Genomic DNA, 18,044 nt, shown 5'->3' with positions numbered 1-18,044 from the left:
TGGCCATAAAAGTCATAAGGTGGACCCTGGTGAAGGAGCAGGGACAGAGTCAAGCCCCAGTCAGTCTCCAGAGAGGCATAGATAGCATGGAAGAAAAGGTCCCCGGTTGCCAAAAGTTACCAGATGGTTTGGGTGGGGCAAGCGAGCTGACTTACCAAAAGAAGCATGTGTGAAAGTTGGAAACTTTCAGCACTCTGTTCTATCTCAGGGCCTGATTTAAAATGTGTTTAAAATTTGCTAAATTTACCTTGCTTCCCTTTTCAGTCTGATACTGCTGTTTTTCCCTCTCCCCCCCAGACTTTTCCAAGAGCCTTTGGCAGTGGTGCTTCCGCTCTCTTTCTTCTCCCTCCCCTCCCAAACCCAATTCCCAGAACGAAGCAGAGACAGACACAAGAAAGGGCTTTTTCTGTCTCCACACCATGCTCAGAATGGCCATGTCTGAATGTCGCCCTATAAAATCTCTTCTGTTTCGCAGGATCGGCATGGAATCATTCTGTTTTGTTCAGTTTATCCTGGTGAACTCTCCTCCTACTGTGGATTCTGTTACGATTATTTTGATTCTTTGTTTATTTTACGTCCTGTTGTTGTGGTTGTTGGTTGGCTGCTCTGTGAATGTAGAGGTTGAAGAGAAGGTAGAACATAAATATATGTTTTGAAATAAAATAGACTGTTAACCGATACTGCTGGGGGAGTGTTCTTAAAGGTGAAGTATGATATACATCGTCATAATACATGATTTCTTGTATTGGTTGGAAATTGTGGAAGCTAACATAGCATTCTGGACCAATTATAGTGTCTGAATAGTCTTTGAAGGCAGGCCCATGTAAAGTGCCCAGCAGTGGTCTAGCTGGATGGTGGTGAGGCCATGCGTTACTAGAATCAGGTTCCCCAGAGAGGGTCATCACTGGTGCATCAGGTAAAGCTGGGCGAAGGCCCTTCTAGCCAGGGCTTCTACCTTGCTTGAGCAGGGGCCATGAGTCCAGAAGGACTCCCGCGTCACAAGCGCTTCCTGCCAACCTCTCCTCCCCACTCTGTCCACTGAGGAAGGAGCAGAGCCATTGTAGAACAAGGCCTCCTACCCCCAACCCCTGCAGGCAGTCCAGCAAGGCGACAGCCAGGAGAGGAGTGCCATCTCTAAAGCAGCCATAAGTGGGATCAGGGACCCAAAGGGATGTTCTTCCCCCCCCCCCCAGCTCTTAGCATGGCTTATAATTGTCCACCCATCGTCACACAGTCCCAACAGCTTACCCCAGAGAGTGACCCAATGCCATCTCTGTCCCACATCTAGGCCTGAACCCCATCTGAGAAAGCCCCAGATATTCTGTATCATCTAGGGTGCCACGGAGCTGGTCTGCCACCACTGTCTCATCTCCCCTTCCTAGAAAGGGAAGACTGATGGCTGGACAGGAGTTGTCTCAAACTCCTGGATCCAGGGACGCTGTTGAAAAGAGGGCACCCCACAGCTTCCTTCAAGAGTGCCAGGAACTCTCCCCCCTTCCCACAAGGAGGCACTAACCATCTCTCAGATCCACCCACTCCTCACCACAGCCAGGGTAGGCAGGGGTCCAGAAGAGAGTCAGCCGACAGGATGTCACAAGCATGTCTTTTCCTTTCCACAGTTCCAGGAGGAGAAGCGCAGGAGAGAGATAGAGGAGCGCCGGCGGTTTCCACTCGAGCAGCGACTGCGAGAACACATTATTGGCCAGGAGAGCGCCATAGCAACTGTTGGAGCCGGTGAGTTGGGGAATCCCGCTCGCTAACTCAAATCCTGCTCGGAAACTGTAGGGCCAGACCTGACAAGGTGGCTTGCCAGATAAATCCTGACAAGCACTGTGTTAGAAACTGGGAGGCGGTGAGTTCCAGTCCTGCCTGGGAGACTTTGGGCCGGTCCTCTCTCCCACCCCAGGAAGAAGAAGGCCAGGGCCAGCCCCCTCCCAACAATTGCAGGGACTGACTCGAAGGCACCCCCACCCCCCAAACAAAGCCCCCTCTCATACAGCTGCAACATCCAACATTTCTTGATAAAGATAAAGAAATAAAGACGAGTTGCTCTTGACACCAGAGCAAAGAAAATAGAGATAAATTTAACTCTTGGAGTTAAAACCTGAGAATAAAACCCAAAGCGTTAACGGTTCTTTTAAAAATACTCAGAACTGATGCCACATCTAGGGTGGAGAAATCCAGAGCTTGGGGGTCATCGTTGGAGGCCTCTCCCTCCTGCCTGTCAGTCAGATAGGATATGCAGGTGGGCATCACCTGATCGAGGGCCTCTGAGACTGGTTGTAACTCCTGGCAGTGCCCTTCAAGTAACTGGGTTCCAAGCCAATAAAAATGTGGCATGTTAAAGAGGGCACCCTGATTTGACCCTAGGAGTGAATCAGGGAACCTGGGCTGTTTCTGATATCACCAGGCAACCACATTCTTCCCTACACTCCTCTGAGTAAATCCCCCACCGGAGACAGGCCATTGCTATTCCAAATGAAGCGGGAATCCAGGACCAATTAATTCATCTCCTCTCAAACTATCTGGAGCTGAGAAGTGGTCACCTTCTCCACCATTTCACTTAGGAATGAAAGGCAAGGGCCAAACGGGACCATTGGTGCATAATACCTTCGATCCCTGCCTGATTTCTGTAACACTCGTATGACTGCTTCCATCCATCTGGCCAAACCAGGCTCTCAGAAAAGCAGAATATGCATGGCTCTCTCGATTATAAATGTATCTATTCATCTCAAAGTACAGAATACATGCAAAGCTGAGCAGTTTGGCTTTCAAAAAATCTGCTTTGTGGAAAGTCATTGTTTTGGTCTGCTAGCATTAGCCAAATGAAATCTGGACCAACTATGAAGAAGTGTGCCCCAGTGGAAACTGTTGCGTTGGGTAGTGGGGTCTACATGAAAAGATGAAAAAAAAAAAAAAACCAGTAGGGCAAGATAGGAATTGCATGATGGTAATGTCAGGTCTTGACCCAGGGAGACTGGCTTAGAGCTAGCAGGATAAAACAATTATATTTAAACATTTGGAGCTTCTCCACAAAGTGTCTTTCCTCTTTTGTTAAATTTTCTGTGATATTATATATTGGTACTAGTACATTTTATACTTATTTTATGGCACCAGACCAATGTTTTTAGATTGCATTGGGTTTGTTATTTTTCATCTCTTTGTTGTGGTATTACCAAATGAGCCCAAAGTCTCTTTGGAACCACCAGGATAAGGGGTTAATTTATTAATATTGCATATTAATAGTACATATCTGATCTGTTTCCAAAATTGGCATTCTGAGATTGTTAGCATTGAGAAATCACCATGCCGGGGAATAGGAACTGGAGAAAATGGAGATTGGGCTCCTGGCAGAGATTTTTCCCCCCTCACAATGCTCGATCTTGGAGCCACATGTTGAGGCTAAATATGGGAAGGACTGATAAAGGAAAACTTCTTTGGGGAGCATAAATGGTGGGATTTGCTGACTCTAGAACTGGTGATGGACACCGGTTTAGATGGTTATAAAAGGGGACCGCACATATTCTCTGAGAATGGAGCCTCTGGTAGCTGTAGCCTTGATGACGGTTTACCACATCCAGAAGCACAAGTGGCGCGTGTTCCGTGGCAGCTGCTGCAAAGCAAGTGTGGGAAAGGGTTCTCCTACCCACACCCCCTCCCTCTGGGTCTGTGCTTGAGAGCTGTCTGAATGCTCCCAATGGCAGAGATGGCAGCAGTGGGAGGTGGTGCCCTTGGCTCGGTCCAACCTCCGCATTCTTCTAACAAAATCAATGAGTTCTGATTAAAAAAAATACTCCTACTTTTGAAGCCTCTTTTCCTGGAAAGAGGAAAAATGGATCCTGTTACTTTCGTAGGACAAAATCTTTGAAATGGTTGCCGAGGGTTTCAGTGTGCTTTTGGTTGCTTGCCCCTCTTGTGGTCATCAAGTTTCCCCAAGTTTTCTCTGAGTGAGACTTTGAAGCAAGATTGGGAAATGTTTGCCTTGGACAAAATGTAATTCCACCATTTACCATGAAAATGAAGGGTGTAGAACTAGGAAATGACCTGCTTTTTCCCTCCTTGGTTTCTGCGTTATGTGAAGGTTTCGGCCCTTGTTCACACGGCTTTCGTCCTCTTGATTGCTTCCTTTGGCTTTTCTCCAGGTTCTTTCTCAACTGTCAGCAGCCTTCTCCAACACCAGTCGTTTTCCAAAAGTTCTTAGCGCTGGGAAGAAGGGCAGTTCTGTTGGGACCCAAAGGCCACTCCTGTTTTTGCCCCTGCATAGGCTGTCTCAACTGTTGCATGAGTGACTTACCTCTGTCACTTTGTTCTCACTCTCACTGAAACCCTAAAACAGTGTTTCTCAACCTCAGCAACTTTAAGATGAGTGGACTTCAGCTCCCAGAATTCCCCAGCCACCCATGCTGGCTAGGGAATTCTGGGAGTTGAAGTCCATCTTAAAGTTGCTGAGGTTGAGAAACACTGTCCCAGAGTTACAAATCTGCCTTTGGGGTTGCATTGGCATGTAGCTAAAGAGCAAGAATGAGTACATGGATTGGATAGATATCAGGAAGACAGAATCTTCTTCCAAGAATAACCAAAAACATCTTCCTGACATGCTAGTTCTGTGTGCATTGTGCATTAGGTTTTGCCAGTTGCATGTAGTGTGGCAGGTGAGGGAAGACTCTTCCCTGACAGTGATGGGGTATATTATCCTTTCCAAAGAGCAGAGAAGTGTGAGAAATCTGGAGACACCTGGAAGTAGGCAGCATCCATAGGCAAATGCCTTGATCCTTGTCTTCTGCTTACCAAGCCCTTTAATAAAACAAAGCCCTTTGAGGTCACCTATCCCACATAGGCCATGAGAGTGAATAAAGTTTGAGAAGTCTGTGCATCTCTTCCACATGTGTCTATCTCAGCCTTTGTTGAGTGCCCGCTTGGGACACGGAGGGAGGCTCTTCCCTCTGGGTCACAGGATACAAATCCTGGAGCCTGGCAGAGGAGACTGATTCCTCTCTGAACTGGAGGGGTTGCTTAAAACCTAGGGCTGTGCTACGGGGCAACCACAGTGGAATGATTTCGGCATCTAGTTGTTTCTCAGAGAGTGTAGTAAATAAAGAATATTAAAACTCTTTGTCAGCCTCCTGCTCCTGAATTTCCCCCTGCTGCTTTCAGGGGACCATTACAAGCCTGAGATAAATGGATGCAAGGGGTTAAGGGTTTGCTTGGTTTGGTTTGGTTTGGTTTTCCACACTTTTTCCACAAAGGGCACACTTTTCATTTTCTCTTCTAACCATCAGGACAATTGGCCTCTAATGTGGGTGTTCTAAGAACGTGCTAATTGGCTTTGCCCCTGACTGAGATTGCTGCAAACAGGAACGGCTTGTTTCTTTATTTTTTTACAGTATTTATATATCGCTGATGCCACTTGGACTCCAGCAGTTTACAAGAATACATAAAAAATCTGCCACCACTAAAAACAAGAGCCCCAAATCAGTTTATCCCAATAAATGTGCATTTGCACTTAACATGTGCAAAGGTAACATATCAGCTAGCAGTTTTTGCCGTAGAGAGCAAGGAGAAAGATAAAGTTGGTCAGAATGAGAGATTAACAGCTATTCGATGTCCCACTTAGCAATTAAAGAAAAAAGTTTTTTAACCCTCCTGAGATAAGCTTGAAGACCAGTGGGGCCTGCGCTAGACTTTTCTTTAGCAGTTTGTACTTCAACTGCAGCTCAGAGGAGGAGAAAGATTAGGTGCCAATGTGCCAGTCTGGTGAATTTGCACAATTCATTGTAATCACATTTGTCATGCGTTGAGTGCCTGGGCTATCCTAAAGGCAGGTCAGAGACCCATTGGAGGGATTTTTGCCTGCAGGCAGGAAGGAGCTGGTATTTCTTGGGTAAAAATCTGCAGTTGGGGTGGCAGGGACAGAGATTGCAGAGGCCATATAGCTCTGGGGAGGAAGTGTGGTGTTGTGCAGTTTTTTTGCAGTGCCCAGCCTGCAGGTTGGCGAAGGGGAAGGGGAAGGGGACCAAAAGGATGCTGGCAGCAAGATGCATCACTAAGCTGTGGAATTCATTGGCCGCTCACCTCGTGTCTCGACAATTTAGTGTTCTGTCTGGGTTGAGGGGAACATTCCTCCAAAATGGGAGAATGTCTTCCAATGTCTCCCATCTCCCGCTGAGAAACATCTGGTTAGCCACTGTGAGAAACAAAATGCTGGACTAAGATGGGCCGTGCTCTGATCCGGCAGGGCTCTGCTTTAGCTCTGAGACCTAGAAAATACAACCTGAGAGCAAGGGCGTGCAAAAGTTGCCCCAAGCCTCAGCTTGGTACCTTCTTAAGCAAGAGGCAGGAAACATCAGATGGGCTCAGCTAGGAAGGGAATCCCAGCTATGCAGGAAAAAGAGCCCTCCAACCTCCCTTCGGAGACGGGCCCTGGCTAGGAGGACGTGCCTCTCCCTTGCACACCCACAGCCTGGCACCCTGGTAGGACAGAGGCCATGCCTGCAGGCAGCTGTGGAAGCTAATTCAGAGGCCGTGATTAATGGAGAGGGCCCCTCTGACATCGGGGGTGCCTTGGGCACATGAGAGAGCAGCTGCCTTCACGAAGGTCTCTTGATTGAATTACGTGGGACCAGGCGCTCTGCCTCGGCTGCCGTAGGTGTTGCACAGGGAACCAGCTGCGCTCTGCCACCATCTTCCCAGAGCTGGTGGGGGTTCCTGGCACCTCCCACTGATGGTGGCTTGCCTTTGGCCTTCTGGTGAGCAGTTGCAGGCCTGTGTTCCGGGTAGCCTGTCAGCCTCTGAGCACCCCGGGCACATGTCTTCTGTTCAAGGAGGGATGCTGAAAGCACGCGCCAGGGGAGTAGCCAGTTAACAGCCTCTAACTGGGGCGCAGGCTTGGGATTTTCTGTAGCTTCCTTTGTGCTCTCAAGTTCTTTTGCTTGCCTCAGGAGCGTGTTTGGGTTGCACAAAAGGACCTGCTCTTCTTTTCCAACAACAGTTTGACCAGTGCTGCTGAAGGCCCAGAAAAGGGATGTTTAACCCTGTCTGGGTCAGTTCCACATCCATCTCGTCATCTGTCTGGTCATCCTGCATTTATTCAATACGGGTATTTTGATAGGATCCTGTAATATCTATACCAGCTTTGCCTTGCTGAAAATAATCCTGAAATAGACCTCCGGACACCTTCCCTATTTCTCTGCCTAACTGCTCTTGGGTGCGTGTTTGCATAGGTTGGATGGAGCAAACAGCAGGTCTCCCTCTCTTTCCGCTTGATCCAGGAGCCCCCAAGACACGAGACCCACCCTCTGGGGCAGAGCTGGCTGTGGTTCCCACCTAGAGGACATCGTCCTTTTGATATCACAGACCCAACCAGTATCACATACAGTCCCACAAAATGAATTGATTTGATAAATGGACATTTATTACACTCACAAATTGGCTGAAACCAATTTTGGTCACGTCAACCCTTGGTAACTGCTGGGGTATTGATTTGTGTAAAGTAATACAGTGAATTTATCAGTTCAATAGCAGGCTGAAAGGCCTCTCAGAGACCCAGCACTCTGGCACTGCTGTTGCAGATGGCAAAATAAGCCTGCCTTTGGAAAAAGAGGGGCCGGCGCGACCCTCTCCCTCCTGCCTTTCTAGAGCCCTTTGCAGCTGCTGAGTTGGAGTGGCCCCGGGGTCCTTCTGCCGGAGCCCCTAGAGTTTTGCCTGGCAAGAGGGCATCGTCAGTCTGAAGGATGACTCGGAGTCCCTGAAAGTCCAGGGATGAAAAATTAATGAGGTGGCAATACAAATGGAAGTTAAGCCTCTGATATTTTTAATGCCTCGTCGGCTGGGGTTTGCTGTGCTGCTAAGTGACTCTTTCGCCTTCCAGGCCAGTAGTGAGAGTGGCTTTAGCCATTGTGGGCATTTCCGCTTTCCTTGACCCACCCACCCCGCCCCCCAGGAAGTTTGTCCTCATTGGAGAGGAGAGCAATTTCAAGAGGGGCACCACAAGGTTAGGGTTAGGGTCTCTGTCCTGGTGGTCTTCCGCGTTTTCATTCATGATTTGGGCGACGCAGTGAAGGGAGGGCTTTCTCAGGTTTGCAGATGGCACAGAGCAAATGCCTGAGAAAGCAGAAACAGCATTCAGAGTGATCTGAGGATTTAGAGAAGGGCTGACGACCTCAGTGAAACTGAACAGAGACAAAGGCCCAGTTCTCTGCTCAGGAGAATGAAATCAAAGATAATGATACAGGAGAGGAGAGATTTGCCTTGTTAATAGCACATGTACAAAAGATCTTGATTGCAGGTTGAATAGGAGCCAGCCCTGTGATGTGACTGCCTGCTAAAAGGCAAATCAACAAGAGCGGGTTTCAAATCATGGCCTGGACTGAATTGTTCTGCTTTGTCTGCCTTGGTGAGACCCCCCTCTTGAATATTGTCTCCCATTCTGGGCACCCCATTTTAAAAAAAGTTCAGATAAGCCTTGAGAAGAAGAGGAAGGACACTACCATAACATTTTCCTAATTATCTGAAGGAGTGTGCTAAAAACAAGAAAGAATGCACTGAATCACCATCCACATCTCCCAGTAAAATGACTCAATTTTGCTGTCCCGAGTTAGACATAGAAACAAGAAAGCCTGTGTTGCCTGCTTATTGTCTAATATATGTTTCTACCATCCCTGGAGAGAAGGTTAGAGAGACAAGGCTGAAGCCTCTCCCTTGGCTGCTGAAAGTGCGGGTCAACTCTGCTTTGGCAAGCTGAGATTTTGCCAAGCCCTCTCAATATTTGTGGGCCGTTTTTATAAGGCATATTGTGTGAATATCCCCATGCTCAGTCCATGAGAATGAGTTAGTTTTAAACCCTCCTTTAGTTGGCCATGTCACGTGAGCCAGTGTGAGAAGACTGACAAAAGTTTGTCATTGCCTGTCAAGCTTCTCCCCCAGTGAAAAATCCTCTGTGTGAGGGATTGGCGTGGGAAGGAAGAGGATGGCGAAATCCCCCCACTCCACAGTGGCCCTAAGTCCAGTTGGGATACGGAGGATTTAAAGCAGAAGAGTCCCTGTTCTCGGGTGTACAGTCTAAGGAGAAGGAAGGTGGCGGCCAAGGAAAGCATGTCCCTCACGCTCCAGCCGTGTTATGCTGCTCTAATGACTGACAGCAGTCAGCAGGGGCTGATCTTGCCATGACCAGCTGAAATGGAAAGCTTTTAAAGACCAGATAGCCAGAACCTGCAGGTCTCTTGCTGAGCCAGTGGAGGCCTCCCCCTTGTCCTCTTTGAGGTCCAGCGCTGTCTCTGGGGGTAACACAGAAAGAAGCATTATTCCATCCTTTTCCATGCTGACTCCAGGATGTGCGCCCCTCTCTTGCCAGACTGGTATGGCAAAGGTCCCGGGTTCCTCTCCTCTAGAGCTCACTCCTCTCTGGGAGGTGCTAAACACACCCTTCTATCTACGAGCACAGGAGCACCGTCAAGCACCACCAGTTGTCATCCGCAACCCACCCATCGTCCTGCTCTCTTACCGCAAGAAACCTCTTTGCTCGTCCTTCCTTTAAAAGTTGGCATTTTTCCTGTTTTAAGCAGGGCTTCCCTCAGGCACGATGCCCGCGTCGCTGGTCTCCCTGATGGCTGCTGCTGCCACCATGCATCTGGGTGGAATTTAAAAGCAGGCCATGCAGGTGAGCTCTGTCATTTACGACACAGTGCGCCCCGTCGTTGTCCATAGCTACCTCTTTTTCTTTACTTTTACCACCAAATGCTTTTTCCATCAATATAGCAAGAACTCTCCTTTGAGAAATTTAGGGGATAAGTTTATTGAGATGCGCAGTGGTTTTATTTTCCCCCCCCTTTTTTGTACACCATCCAGAGCGCCACTGTTTGAGTTGGGTATCCCTATAATAAAGTGTCCTTGTTTCAAGCAGGGCTGAGTACCTGGACAGTCTCTTGGCAGGTGAGGCATGGCTGACTTACAGATTGTTACCCAAACAACTTAGGAAGTTTCCCACAAGCCCTGTGCAAGTTCAGCACCATTTCATGCAGGTGGCCAGGTTTCTCCAGGCTCTTAAACCAAGTCCAGCTACCTGAGGTTTGAAGAAAAGCTGCTGAGGTTGTACCCAGGGATTTTTGTGCGCAAAGCTTGCGTTCTGTTTGTGTCCCTCACTGGACAGGTGTTATCTCCTCAGGTATGCTGGGCTTCAAGGTGCCTGAATCCTATCACCTCCAATCGCAGCGGTGTTGGGCAACCCAGCATTTTTCAGGAGTGGTTTTTCAGAACTTCAGACTTTTATTCCAGTCCTGTCTTTTAAAATGTATTATTCTGTTTCTGCACCCTGATTCAAATTAATTCCATTCTCTGCTTGATTTGATTCTAGCCATAGTTACATTAAATAAGGTAGATTCCAGTTGAACCTGAGGAAGCTTCAAACTGTACTTGGACAGTTGAACCAGTTGCCTAAGGAAGTGGTGGGCGTCTGTGACAGAGTGGCCACGTTCACATTAGGCATTTAACTCTGTTGCTTAGTTAGCCAATCTCCCCTTGAACACATCAGCTGTGTTGAAACGAGATGTTTCCCTGGATGCATTTCTGCATCTTTTCAACTTTGTTATTTGTTGTGTTTAAGCTAAATGAAATGGCTTGCATTCATACAACACTAATCATAGTTGAAACAATGCAGAAATGTTGTACAGATGCAGACAGTGAGCATCTTGTATGAACGTAGCTGATGTGTTCAAGAGAGGACTGGGCAGGGTTGCCTTAAGTGGGACCTCATTGCTGAGCCCTAGATTTTGGCTTGAGGGTCCAAATGGATCATCCCAACTTAAGGATTTCCTTGATATTCGATTGGTTGCATTTTGAACGAATGCAGTGTATGAGTGAATGAAACCTTTTTCATCAACATGTATATTTATTTTCCATTACAATAGGTATGGTAGATTACTTGCAAGTATAAAATAATAAATGTTTGTAGTACCTAAATCTTTAGATTTTGTTGTGCTGATAATATATTGCCAGAAGTATCTATCAAACAATATCACAAAATTATCTTGTGGCACCTAATGAATATTCATTTTATTATGAAACGAATTTTCACAGGCTATAGATTATATCAGATGCATGGCAACTTTTGAAGAAACCTGTGATGGACCAGAATAAATAAAGGCAGGGAAAAAATGTTCTGAACTCCCAGGATAGCCTGGAGTCAAAACTCAGATACTGAAAATATCACTTTCTGCAGTGTTGATTAGATGAACTTATGTCTTCCTCCAGGCACGCAAGAAGCTAAAAGTATCGCATGCCTTTGAAAGTTCTTGAGGCCTTGATGCTCAGAGCAGAAATCCAATAAAGATGGTGGATTCTTTCCCCAAATGTTCCATCTTATGTGGTATTTTCAAGTGGGTGCAGGACCATTTGGCTCTGCCCCATCTGGCAGTTTAGGACTCAGATTTAAAATCTTTGGGAAATGAGGGAGTAAAACAGGTGTTGAGCCAAAATGACTACCCTCACATGCATCCCAAGAAAGACAATTTAAGAATGGTTTTGTTGGCTGGGAGCAACCAACTGAATCCCAGCTGGGTTGGCAAACTGGGAATCTGAGATGAAGGGCAGGTTCTTTGCCCAGTCCCCTGCCTCTGCCACAGGTTTCCTTGGGAGGCTAAGACAGACAATTGCAGGCTGCAATTCCCTTTCAGGAAGTGTGTCTTGAAATGTTTTCTTGCACATACATTTAGCATTGCCCATGTCCAAGTTGCGTTATGGAAAAAAATAAGCCAAAATGTCCACTTCAGCTTTGAGGCATTTATGGTGGAAACAACAGTGAAGGAAAGTTGATGATAATACTGTAGTGAATCCTTCCCCAAGCTTCAAGCCTTCCCAAATGTCTTAGCTTCAGTTCCATTCTTCAGCCTCCCATCTGGATGGGGCTGACAGGAGCTGCAGTCCACATCTGAAGAAGCCCAGATGCAGAAGGCTGCACTGGCAGAACACATTACAGAACAGAAACAGACCTGGTAGAGCACTGTCTCTGGGTTAAAATCTGGTCATTTGAGTATGGGTAGGCTGTGTGGTCTCAGGACTGCCCTTTTTTACTGTCTTTATTAAAACCGACCCTCTGTGCCCAGGGAGAAAATAGTTGGGCTTTCCTTAGGTCCAATTTATAAAAGCCTTTTCTGTATAGCGTGGTGACTTTTCTGGTTGATTTTGGCATGTCGAAGTTGTCCCCTGAATATGCTGCAATGCCTACCAAAATGGTGGTTGGCCCCTCCTGACTGAAAACTACTTCTTGAACATTTTCCAGGACGTGTGGTGTCATGGTCAGGAGGTGGGCCGGCGTATTCAGGAGATGGCTCTGCCATGCTGGAATGGCCCTGAAAAGTCACTTTGTGGTAAGTATACCTTCTAATGGGAACCGGGGAATTGGGGGAGGAGAGAGAAGGGGGCATGAAATTTGTTCCAGACTTGAGTTGGGCTGATCGTTGTCGGTTTTGACCAAGAAATGAAGCAGAAATTGTACATAAGCATCGGGCAGAACACATAGCTCGGTCTGAAATGCAGGATAAACCCTGGAAGCAGAATTAGAGGAGCCTGGGAGCGCCTTTCCAGACTAACCAATTATATTAAAAGGCAGAAGCTTTTGTGAACATGTTGGTTATGCAGATGCAGGTTCCATGGGAGACACGTTAAGAGTACATTATCAACTAACAATCATGTGTTAAAAAGCCATTCTGTTGGTCCAGGCCTTCTGATATAGCCTGAAACATTTGGATGTTTGTGAGTTTCAATAGAAGCGAATATGTGTAGCTCAGGGTTGAACTGTGGAGTCCTTGGGGTCCTCTGAGCTTGATTGTTTTCTTGCAAACATTTCGTTACCCTGCCAGGTATACTGAAGATGTTACCTAGCGGGGTAACGAAACGCTTGCAAGAAAACAACCAAGCTCAGAGAACCCCAAGGACTCCATAGTTTGTGAGTTTGGCAACCTTTCGCTCCATGGTACTGCTAATGTTTCCCAGAGTCGCTGGGAGTGAGCCAGCACATACATTTAATAAATCGTCGTGGTCGTCATCATTTATCCCAAAATTATTACTTTATCTGCAGTAGAGTGTCTTGGGAGGTTGAAATGCTCTGTTCTTACTTTGTCCTTCTTTTGAATTCTGATGTCGAACTTACGTCCATTCATCGTTTTGCTCAAAGTTGTCCCATTTGTCTTCTGTAGTGTCCAGAGGGGTGTTGCTGGCAGATGATATCTCCTTAGAGGAAGAGCATCTAATCTTGTGTGTGAAGTTGTTGGGGCCTGTGATGGTGCTGTTGGTATCGATGTGGGGGCAAAGTAGGCATCCGAGTTTGTAGCAGGTTTGCGTTCCATGTTAGCAGCATTACCCTGTGTTTTCTTGTGCTTGTAAGAATCTGTTTCAGGAGCTACCAGACTCCTCCTGATTTTTGGCTGCCACAGATCAACACAGGTCTCCTCCTGCAATGCTTTGGAAGCAGCAGACTCACAGATAAGGGGTCAGCCCCACCGGCTGCTGCAGCCTCCCCCAGGCCGCTCTCTCCTTGGTATCCCAGACTTCAGTCCTCATCATCCCCAGCTGCTCTGCAAAATAGGACTCTCTGTGGTGGGCCTGGCGTCTTCTTGGCATCCACCCGTATTGATGACACCCACATGCTAGTCTGTTACGTGACCTTGAAAGCAAGTCTGCCTGCCTTCCCGCTAGCATAAAGGAAGTTGCGAGCCTCTCCTTGCCAGCCCTTCGTAAACAAAGGTGCTGCTTGCAGACTGGAGGGCTCTTCAGCCTCCCGAATCTCCCTCCCCCTTTTCCCCTCCCAGTCCACCCTTCGAGTCCCTTTCTGGTTCATTCAGCCTCCATCCTCCTGCTCTGTTTCCCTGGCAACCCTAAGTGCACATCCTGGAAAACTTGATCCGAAATCTGCTCTGGGCAGCTTTCCAAATCCATGCTAACCTGATTAGGTACCTCTGGGGGCCTTGCTGGCTAATCAAATTAGGTAGCTCTAATGGCAGTGAGGCTTTGAGTGGGCAGAGAGCAGTAAAACATAGTGTATACTTAGTGATAATTATACTTGCTGTTGTGTCATTGATTTATATGCCATTCCCTTTTTTATGTGCCCAGATATATAACCCCTCTCTTTGTTTTTGTTTCCATTGCAGCCATCCGGAGAAAGGAAAATGGATGGTATGATGAGGAACATCCACTGGTCTTCCTCTTCCTGGGGTCATCAGGAATAGGTAACGTTGCTTTCCTTCTCCAGAGTGAGGAGGCCCTTTGCAGCTGTCTGTGGCTTCTTCTGTATTGTGCTTCAGAGGGATAAATGGGAAAAATTAAGGAAAAGATGCCACTAAGGTTTCAAACGCCCTTCTGCAATCCTTCCTCAGTTTGATGCCCTCCACGTGTGCTGAACTTCACCTCCCTTGTCCAGGCTAGTTGGAGAATTATGGGAGTGAATGTCCCCCGTTCCCAGAACGGGAAGGCGCCAGGTGGCCGAAAGGTTCTCGGCCCGAGTCAGAGGTAGGCGTGCGGTCCGTTTACATGGAACCCGTTAGCCACCAGGCAGTAGGAATCGCTGGATCTGGATCCCGTGGAGCCACTTGTGGCGGGATGCAAAGGCTTCATGATAGTAGTCGTTCCAATTCAACATGCCGATGGGGAAATTGTCCAAGAGCTAGTACTGCTACTATTACCTGCTTTTAATGATCATCGTTCAGTTTCAGTTTGAAAAGTGTTTAAAAGTCTTGGCATTGCTTTGTACACTTTAGTTCTGCACTGCCAGATTCATATCTGAAATCTGTTCACGATAAGCAAGAAGAAAGTTTGTGTTCCTTGCAGCTGCTGTAAGGACATGCCTGAGTCTCTAGCAAGAACTGGGAACTCAGATGGCTCAAGAGGAATCTTCTTGCCTACGTTTTTAAAAAAATGAAGGGAAAGAACAAGGTGTCACCCTGACCCTTTCTGTCCTGGGGCTCCGTTACCCTTTAGCTTACATTCGTGGGCCAGGGCAGGCATTTATAAATGTACCCACAGATCAGAGCAGGAATGCCTGGTTTTTATGATTTAATTACAGTCAAATGCCACCTTTCCTTCATTATCCAAGGAAAGATGACAGTCTCACCTTGGCAGCTCTCTCCTCAGAATCCAACCCAGCAATGTGGCCTTTTCGTTAGAGCCTCTCTTAGGGTGACAGGCAAATTCAGTGGGTGGTTTGCAGACGCCTTTTCTCTTCCGTTCGCTTGCACGCTCGCTCTCTCTCTCTCTCTCTCACACACACACACACACACACACTTCCCATACCTAGTAGAACATTGCCACTCACTGGCTGCTTCTGACAGTGTGTGTCTCTGTGTGTATGTGTGTCTGCTTGTGTGTACGTAGGAGGGGGTGGACGAGGACACCTGATTGCATCGAAGGAAGAGGCAGAGCGGAAGGGCCACTCCGCCGGCTCCTGTCCTCCCAGAACTGCCTTCTTGTCCATTTCACCCCGTTACTGGGTGAAAGTCAGTTCCAGTGTGTGCTTCTTTTCCCTCACCACCATTCCCTCGGCGTTGGGTCTGAGACATTTTGAAGAGGACGAAACGTCAGAAGGAGTCTGGGAGCCCCTTTTCCGAGTAACCCGTTTTATAAGAAGGCGAAAGCTTTTGGGAGCTGCAGCTCGCTTCACAGAGGCACAGAGCAGTTTGACTGCATCTGAGGAAGCTTGTGCCTTTTAGTAAAACGTGTTACTCAGAAAAGGTGCCACTGTGGGCTGACATGGCTCTCCTCCTGCAGGGCCTCCTTTGAAGAGAACAGTTAAAGCCCCAAGTCAACAAGTGGATTCCTGCACTGAGCAAAGGAAAGGGCTGGACTGGATGTCTCCAAGAGCTCCTTCCAGCTCTAGGGCTCTCTGTCAAAGGAGGAGAGAGAAGGGGTGCTTTACAAGTCTCCTTTCTGTTTGTTCGTGTGCTAAATTACATTTTAGGGTTATATGGAGAAGTTGCCTTTGGCTCTGTTCAGACAGTCCATTAAATGAGGAAGCTTAACTCATGTTTCAGGTGATAATGCATGGTTTGCACCCAGCCAGCAAACCAAATCCAGAAACTCTATTTGTGCCAAATAATGTTGTGTCTGGATGGATACACTATAGTTACAACCATCCTGCTCTCTGCAGAGGATTTTAGGTCTGGGGAGAGGAGACTGGACTTGAGAAGTGGACTAACAAAAATAGCAAAAATGAAAATGAACAAGCAACTCTGAATTCTAGTTCCCTGGCTTTGAAAACTGCCTTCTGAGTTGTGTTTAGTTCACTGCTGTGTTGTGGCTTGGGTGTAAACTGAATCATTTTCTGAGCTTGGGAACTGAGTTTAAGAGGGGCCTGGCAAGGAAGAATCCCAGCAATTTAGATAGCTGGTGCCCAGGGTGGACAGGGGCCTAGGCCAGTGTTTCCCAACACTTGCAGTGTTAAGAGGTGTGGACTTCAACTCCCAGAATTCCCCAGCCAGCATCCTTTTCTAGGAGTTGAAGTCCACACCTCTTAACATTGCAAGGGTTGGGAAACACTGGCCTAAAAGCTAGGGTGGCTTTTGAAGGTGCTGGAAAAACGGTAGCGTCAGAGAAGTATCAAGAGAAAAATCTTTGCCCTGATGTTCCCCTTTGGGGCTGACACAATATATTTCTGATAGATTGATCATTCCTGGGTTTTTTCTGAATGATTGTATTATTACATATTTGTACATAGTTGCATGTAGGCTGCTTAGAGTCAAATAACTAAAGCAACATAAAAGCCCTCATGATCAATAAATAGTAAATAAATCCTGAAGGTGCTTTCGCCTTTGGGGCACCCTCCAGAACAGCAGATACCTGCGTCCTGCAGGAACTCACCTGGCCAGGAACAGCTCTCCAACTCTTGTGAGCTGCCTGCCTGTTGGTACATATCAGCGTAGATTTATTTGGTAATACGCATTTTGAATTGTTCATTGCCCTCATGCCTAGACTTTTATGACCAATGTTGTATGTAAATATCACGTTTCCCAGCATGCTCCTTGTCTCAAAATCAAGGTCATCGCAGTAGGGAGACCTGGGCCTTCTTACACTAACCCAGTGTTTCTCAACCTTAGCAACTTTAAGATGCGTGGACTTCAACTCCCACAATTCCCCAGCCAGCATGGCTGGCTGGGGAATTGTGGGAGTTGAAGTCCACGCATCTTAAAGTTGCTAAGGTTGAGAAACACTGCTCTAAGCAGCGTTCCTGGCCTGATCCTGTAAAGCAGTTCTGCTGAGCCAAGCCCTCAAACTTTCTGATAAAGCCTGTCCCTTAGGCAGGGAGATCACCTTCCTTAACCAAGTTTATAAAATGAAGTTCAAAGCAGAAAGTTCTTCTGATTACAGCTTCTCACAATTTTTTATGGGAAGAATTTGGACACTGGGCTGTGTACTGGCCCTGTATATAAGCATTAGTTTTGTCTCTCACATACACACATATACACACACATATGTATTATCCTTTTTCCCCTTTCAGTCTTATTAAGTCTTTCACTAACAATAACAATTGTAGAACCAGTTTATTTTTTTTAATAATAACTGTATTAAATTTTTTTAAAGAACAGTAAAAACTAACTAAAGCTAATATTAAGGAAGAAAATAAGGGAAAAAAGGAATAAGAAAAAGAGCAAATAGTAAAAAGCAAAAGTGCAGAAAAGAAAAAAAATGGGGAAAAAACAACAAAAAATAATTGACTTCTGACCCACCCCGCAACAGTTATAAATAACAATCGTAGAACTGGTTTATTACTATCTCTCGGGCACAGATTTAGAATAATCTGATGTTTTAGAAAGCCCTCCAGCAGTGGGTTGGGGCCAGTGCTTACTCTACTCCAGCAGCATCGGACCCCCTGCAGCATTTGCCTTCCCGCTCCAGGCATCCTGGTCTGCAAAGCCTTTGCAGTAGCCACGCTCCACGTGGGCCTCAGTCCTCTGAGAAGTAGGTGAACCCTGGAGGAGCAGAGAGGCCAGCTTGGCTGCCAAGCTCAACAGCCCTGGTCTTCTCCATTCCTTGGGGGCAGTAACTATTCTGTATAGTTCTACTTA

General features: G+C 46.9%; 1 protein-coding gene across 1 annotated transcript in view; it reads left to right on the top strand.

Moving 5' to 3' along the window:
• Positions 1–18,044, top strand: part of CLPB (ClpB family mitochondrial disaggregase) — an 87,775-nt gene that overhangs the window by 57,916 nt on the left and 11,815 nt on the right. Inside the window, exons 7-8 of the mRNA XM_088140382.1 lie at positions 1,620–1,734; positions 14,139–14,216. Of these exons, the coding sequence (XP_087996508.1) occupies positions 1,620–1,734; positions 14,139–14,216 (193 nt within the window). The remainder of the gene's footprint in view (positions 1–1,619; positions 1,735–14,138; positions 14,217–18,044) is intronic.

Source organism: Python bivittatus, unplaced genomic scaffold, assembly GCF_059951505.1.
Source record: "Python bivittatus isolate LINGU-HERP-01145 unplaced genomic scaffold, Pbiv_v1 ctg000340_np1212, whole genome shotgun sequence".
NCBI classification, from domain to species: domain Eukaryota; kingdom Metazoa; phylum Chordata; class Lepidosauria; order Squamata; family Pythonidae; genus Python; species Python bivittatus.
The sequence above is the reverse complement of the archived record's forward strand: the minus strand, read 5'-3'. Positions and strand labels throughout refer to the sequence as shown.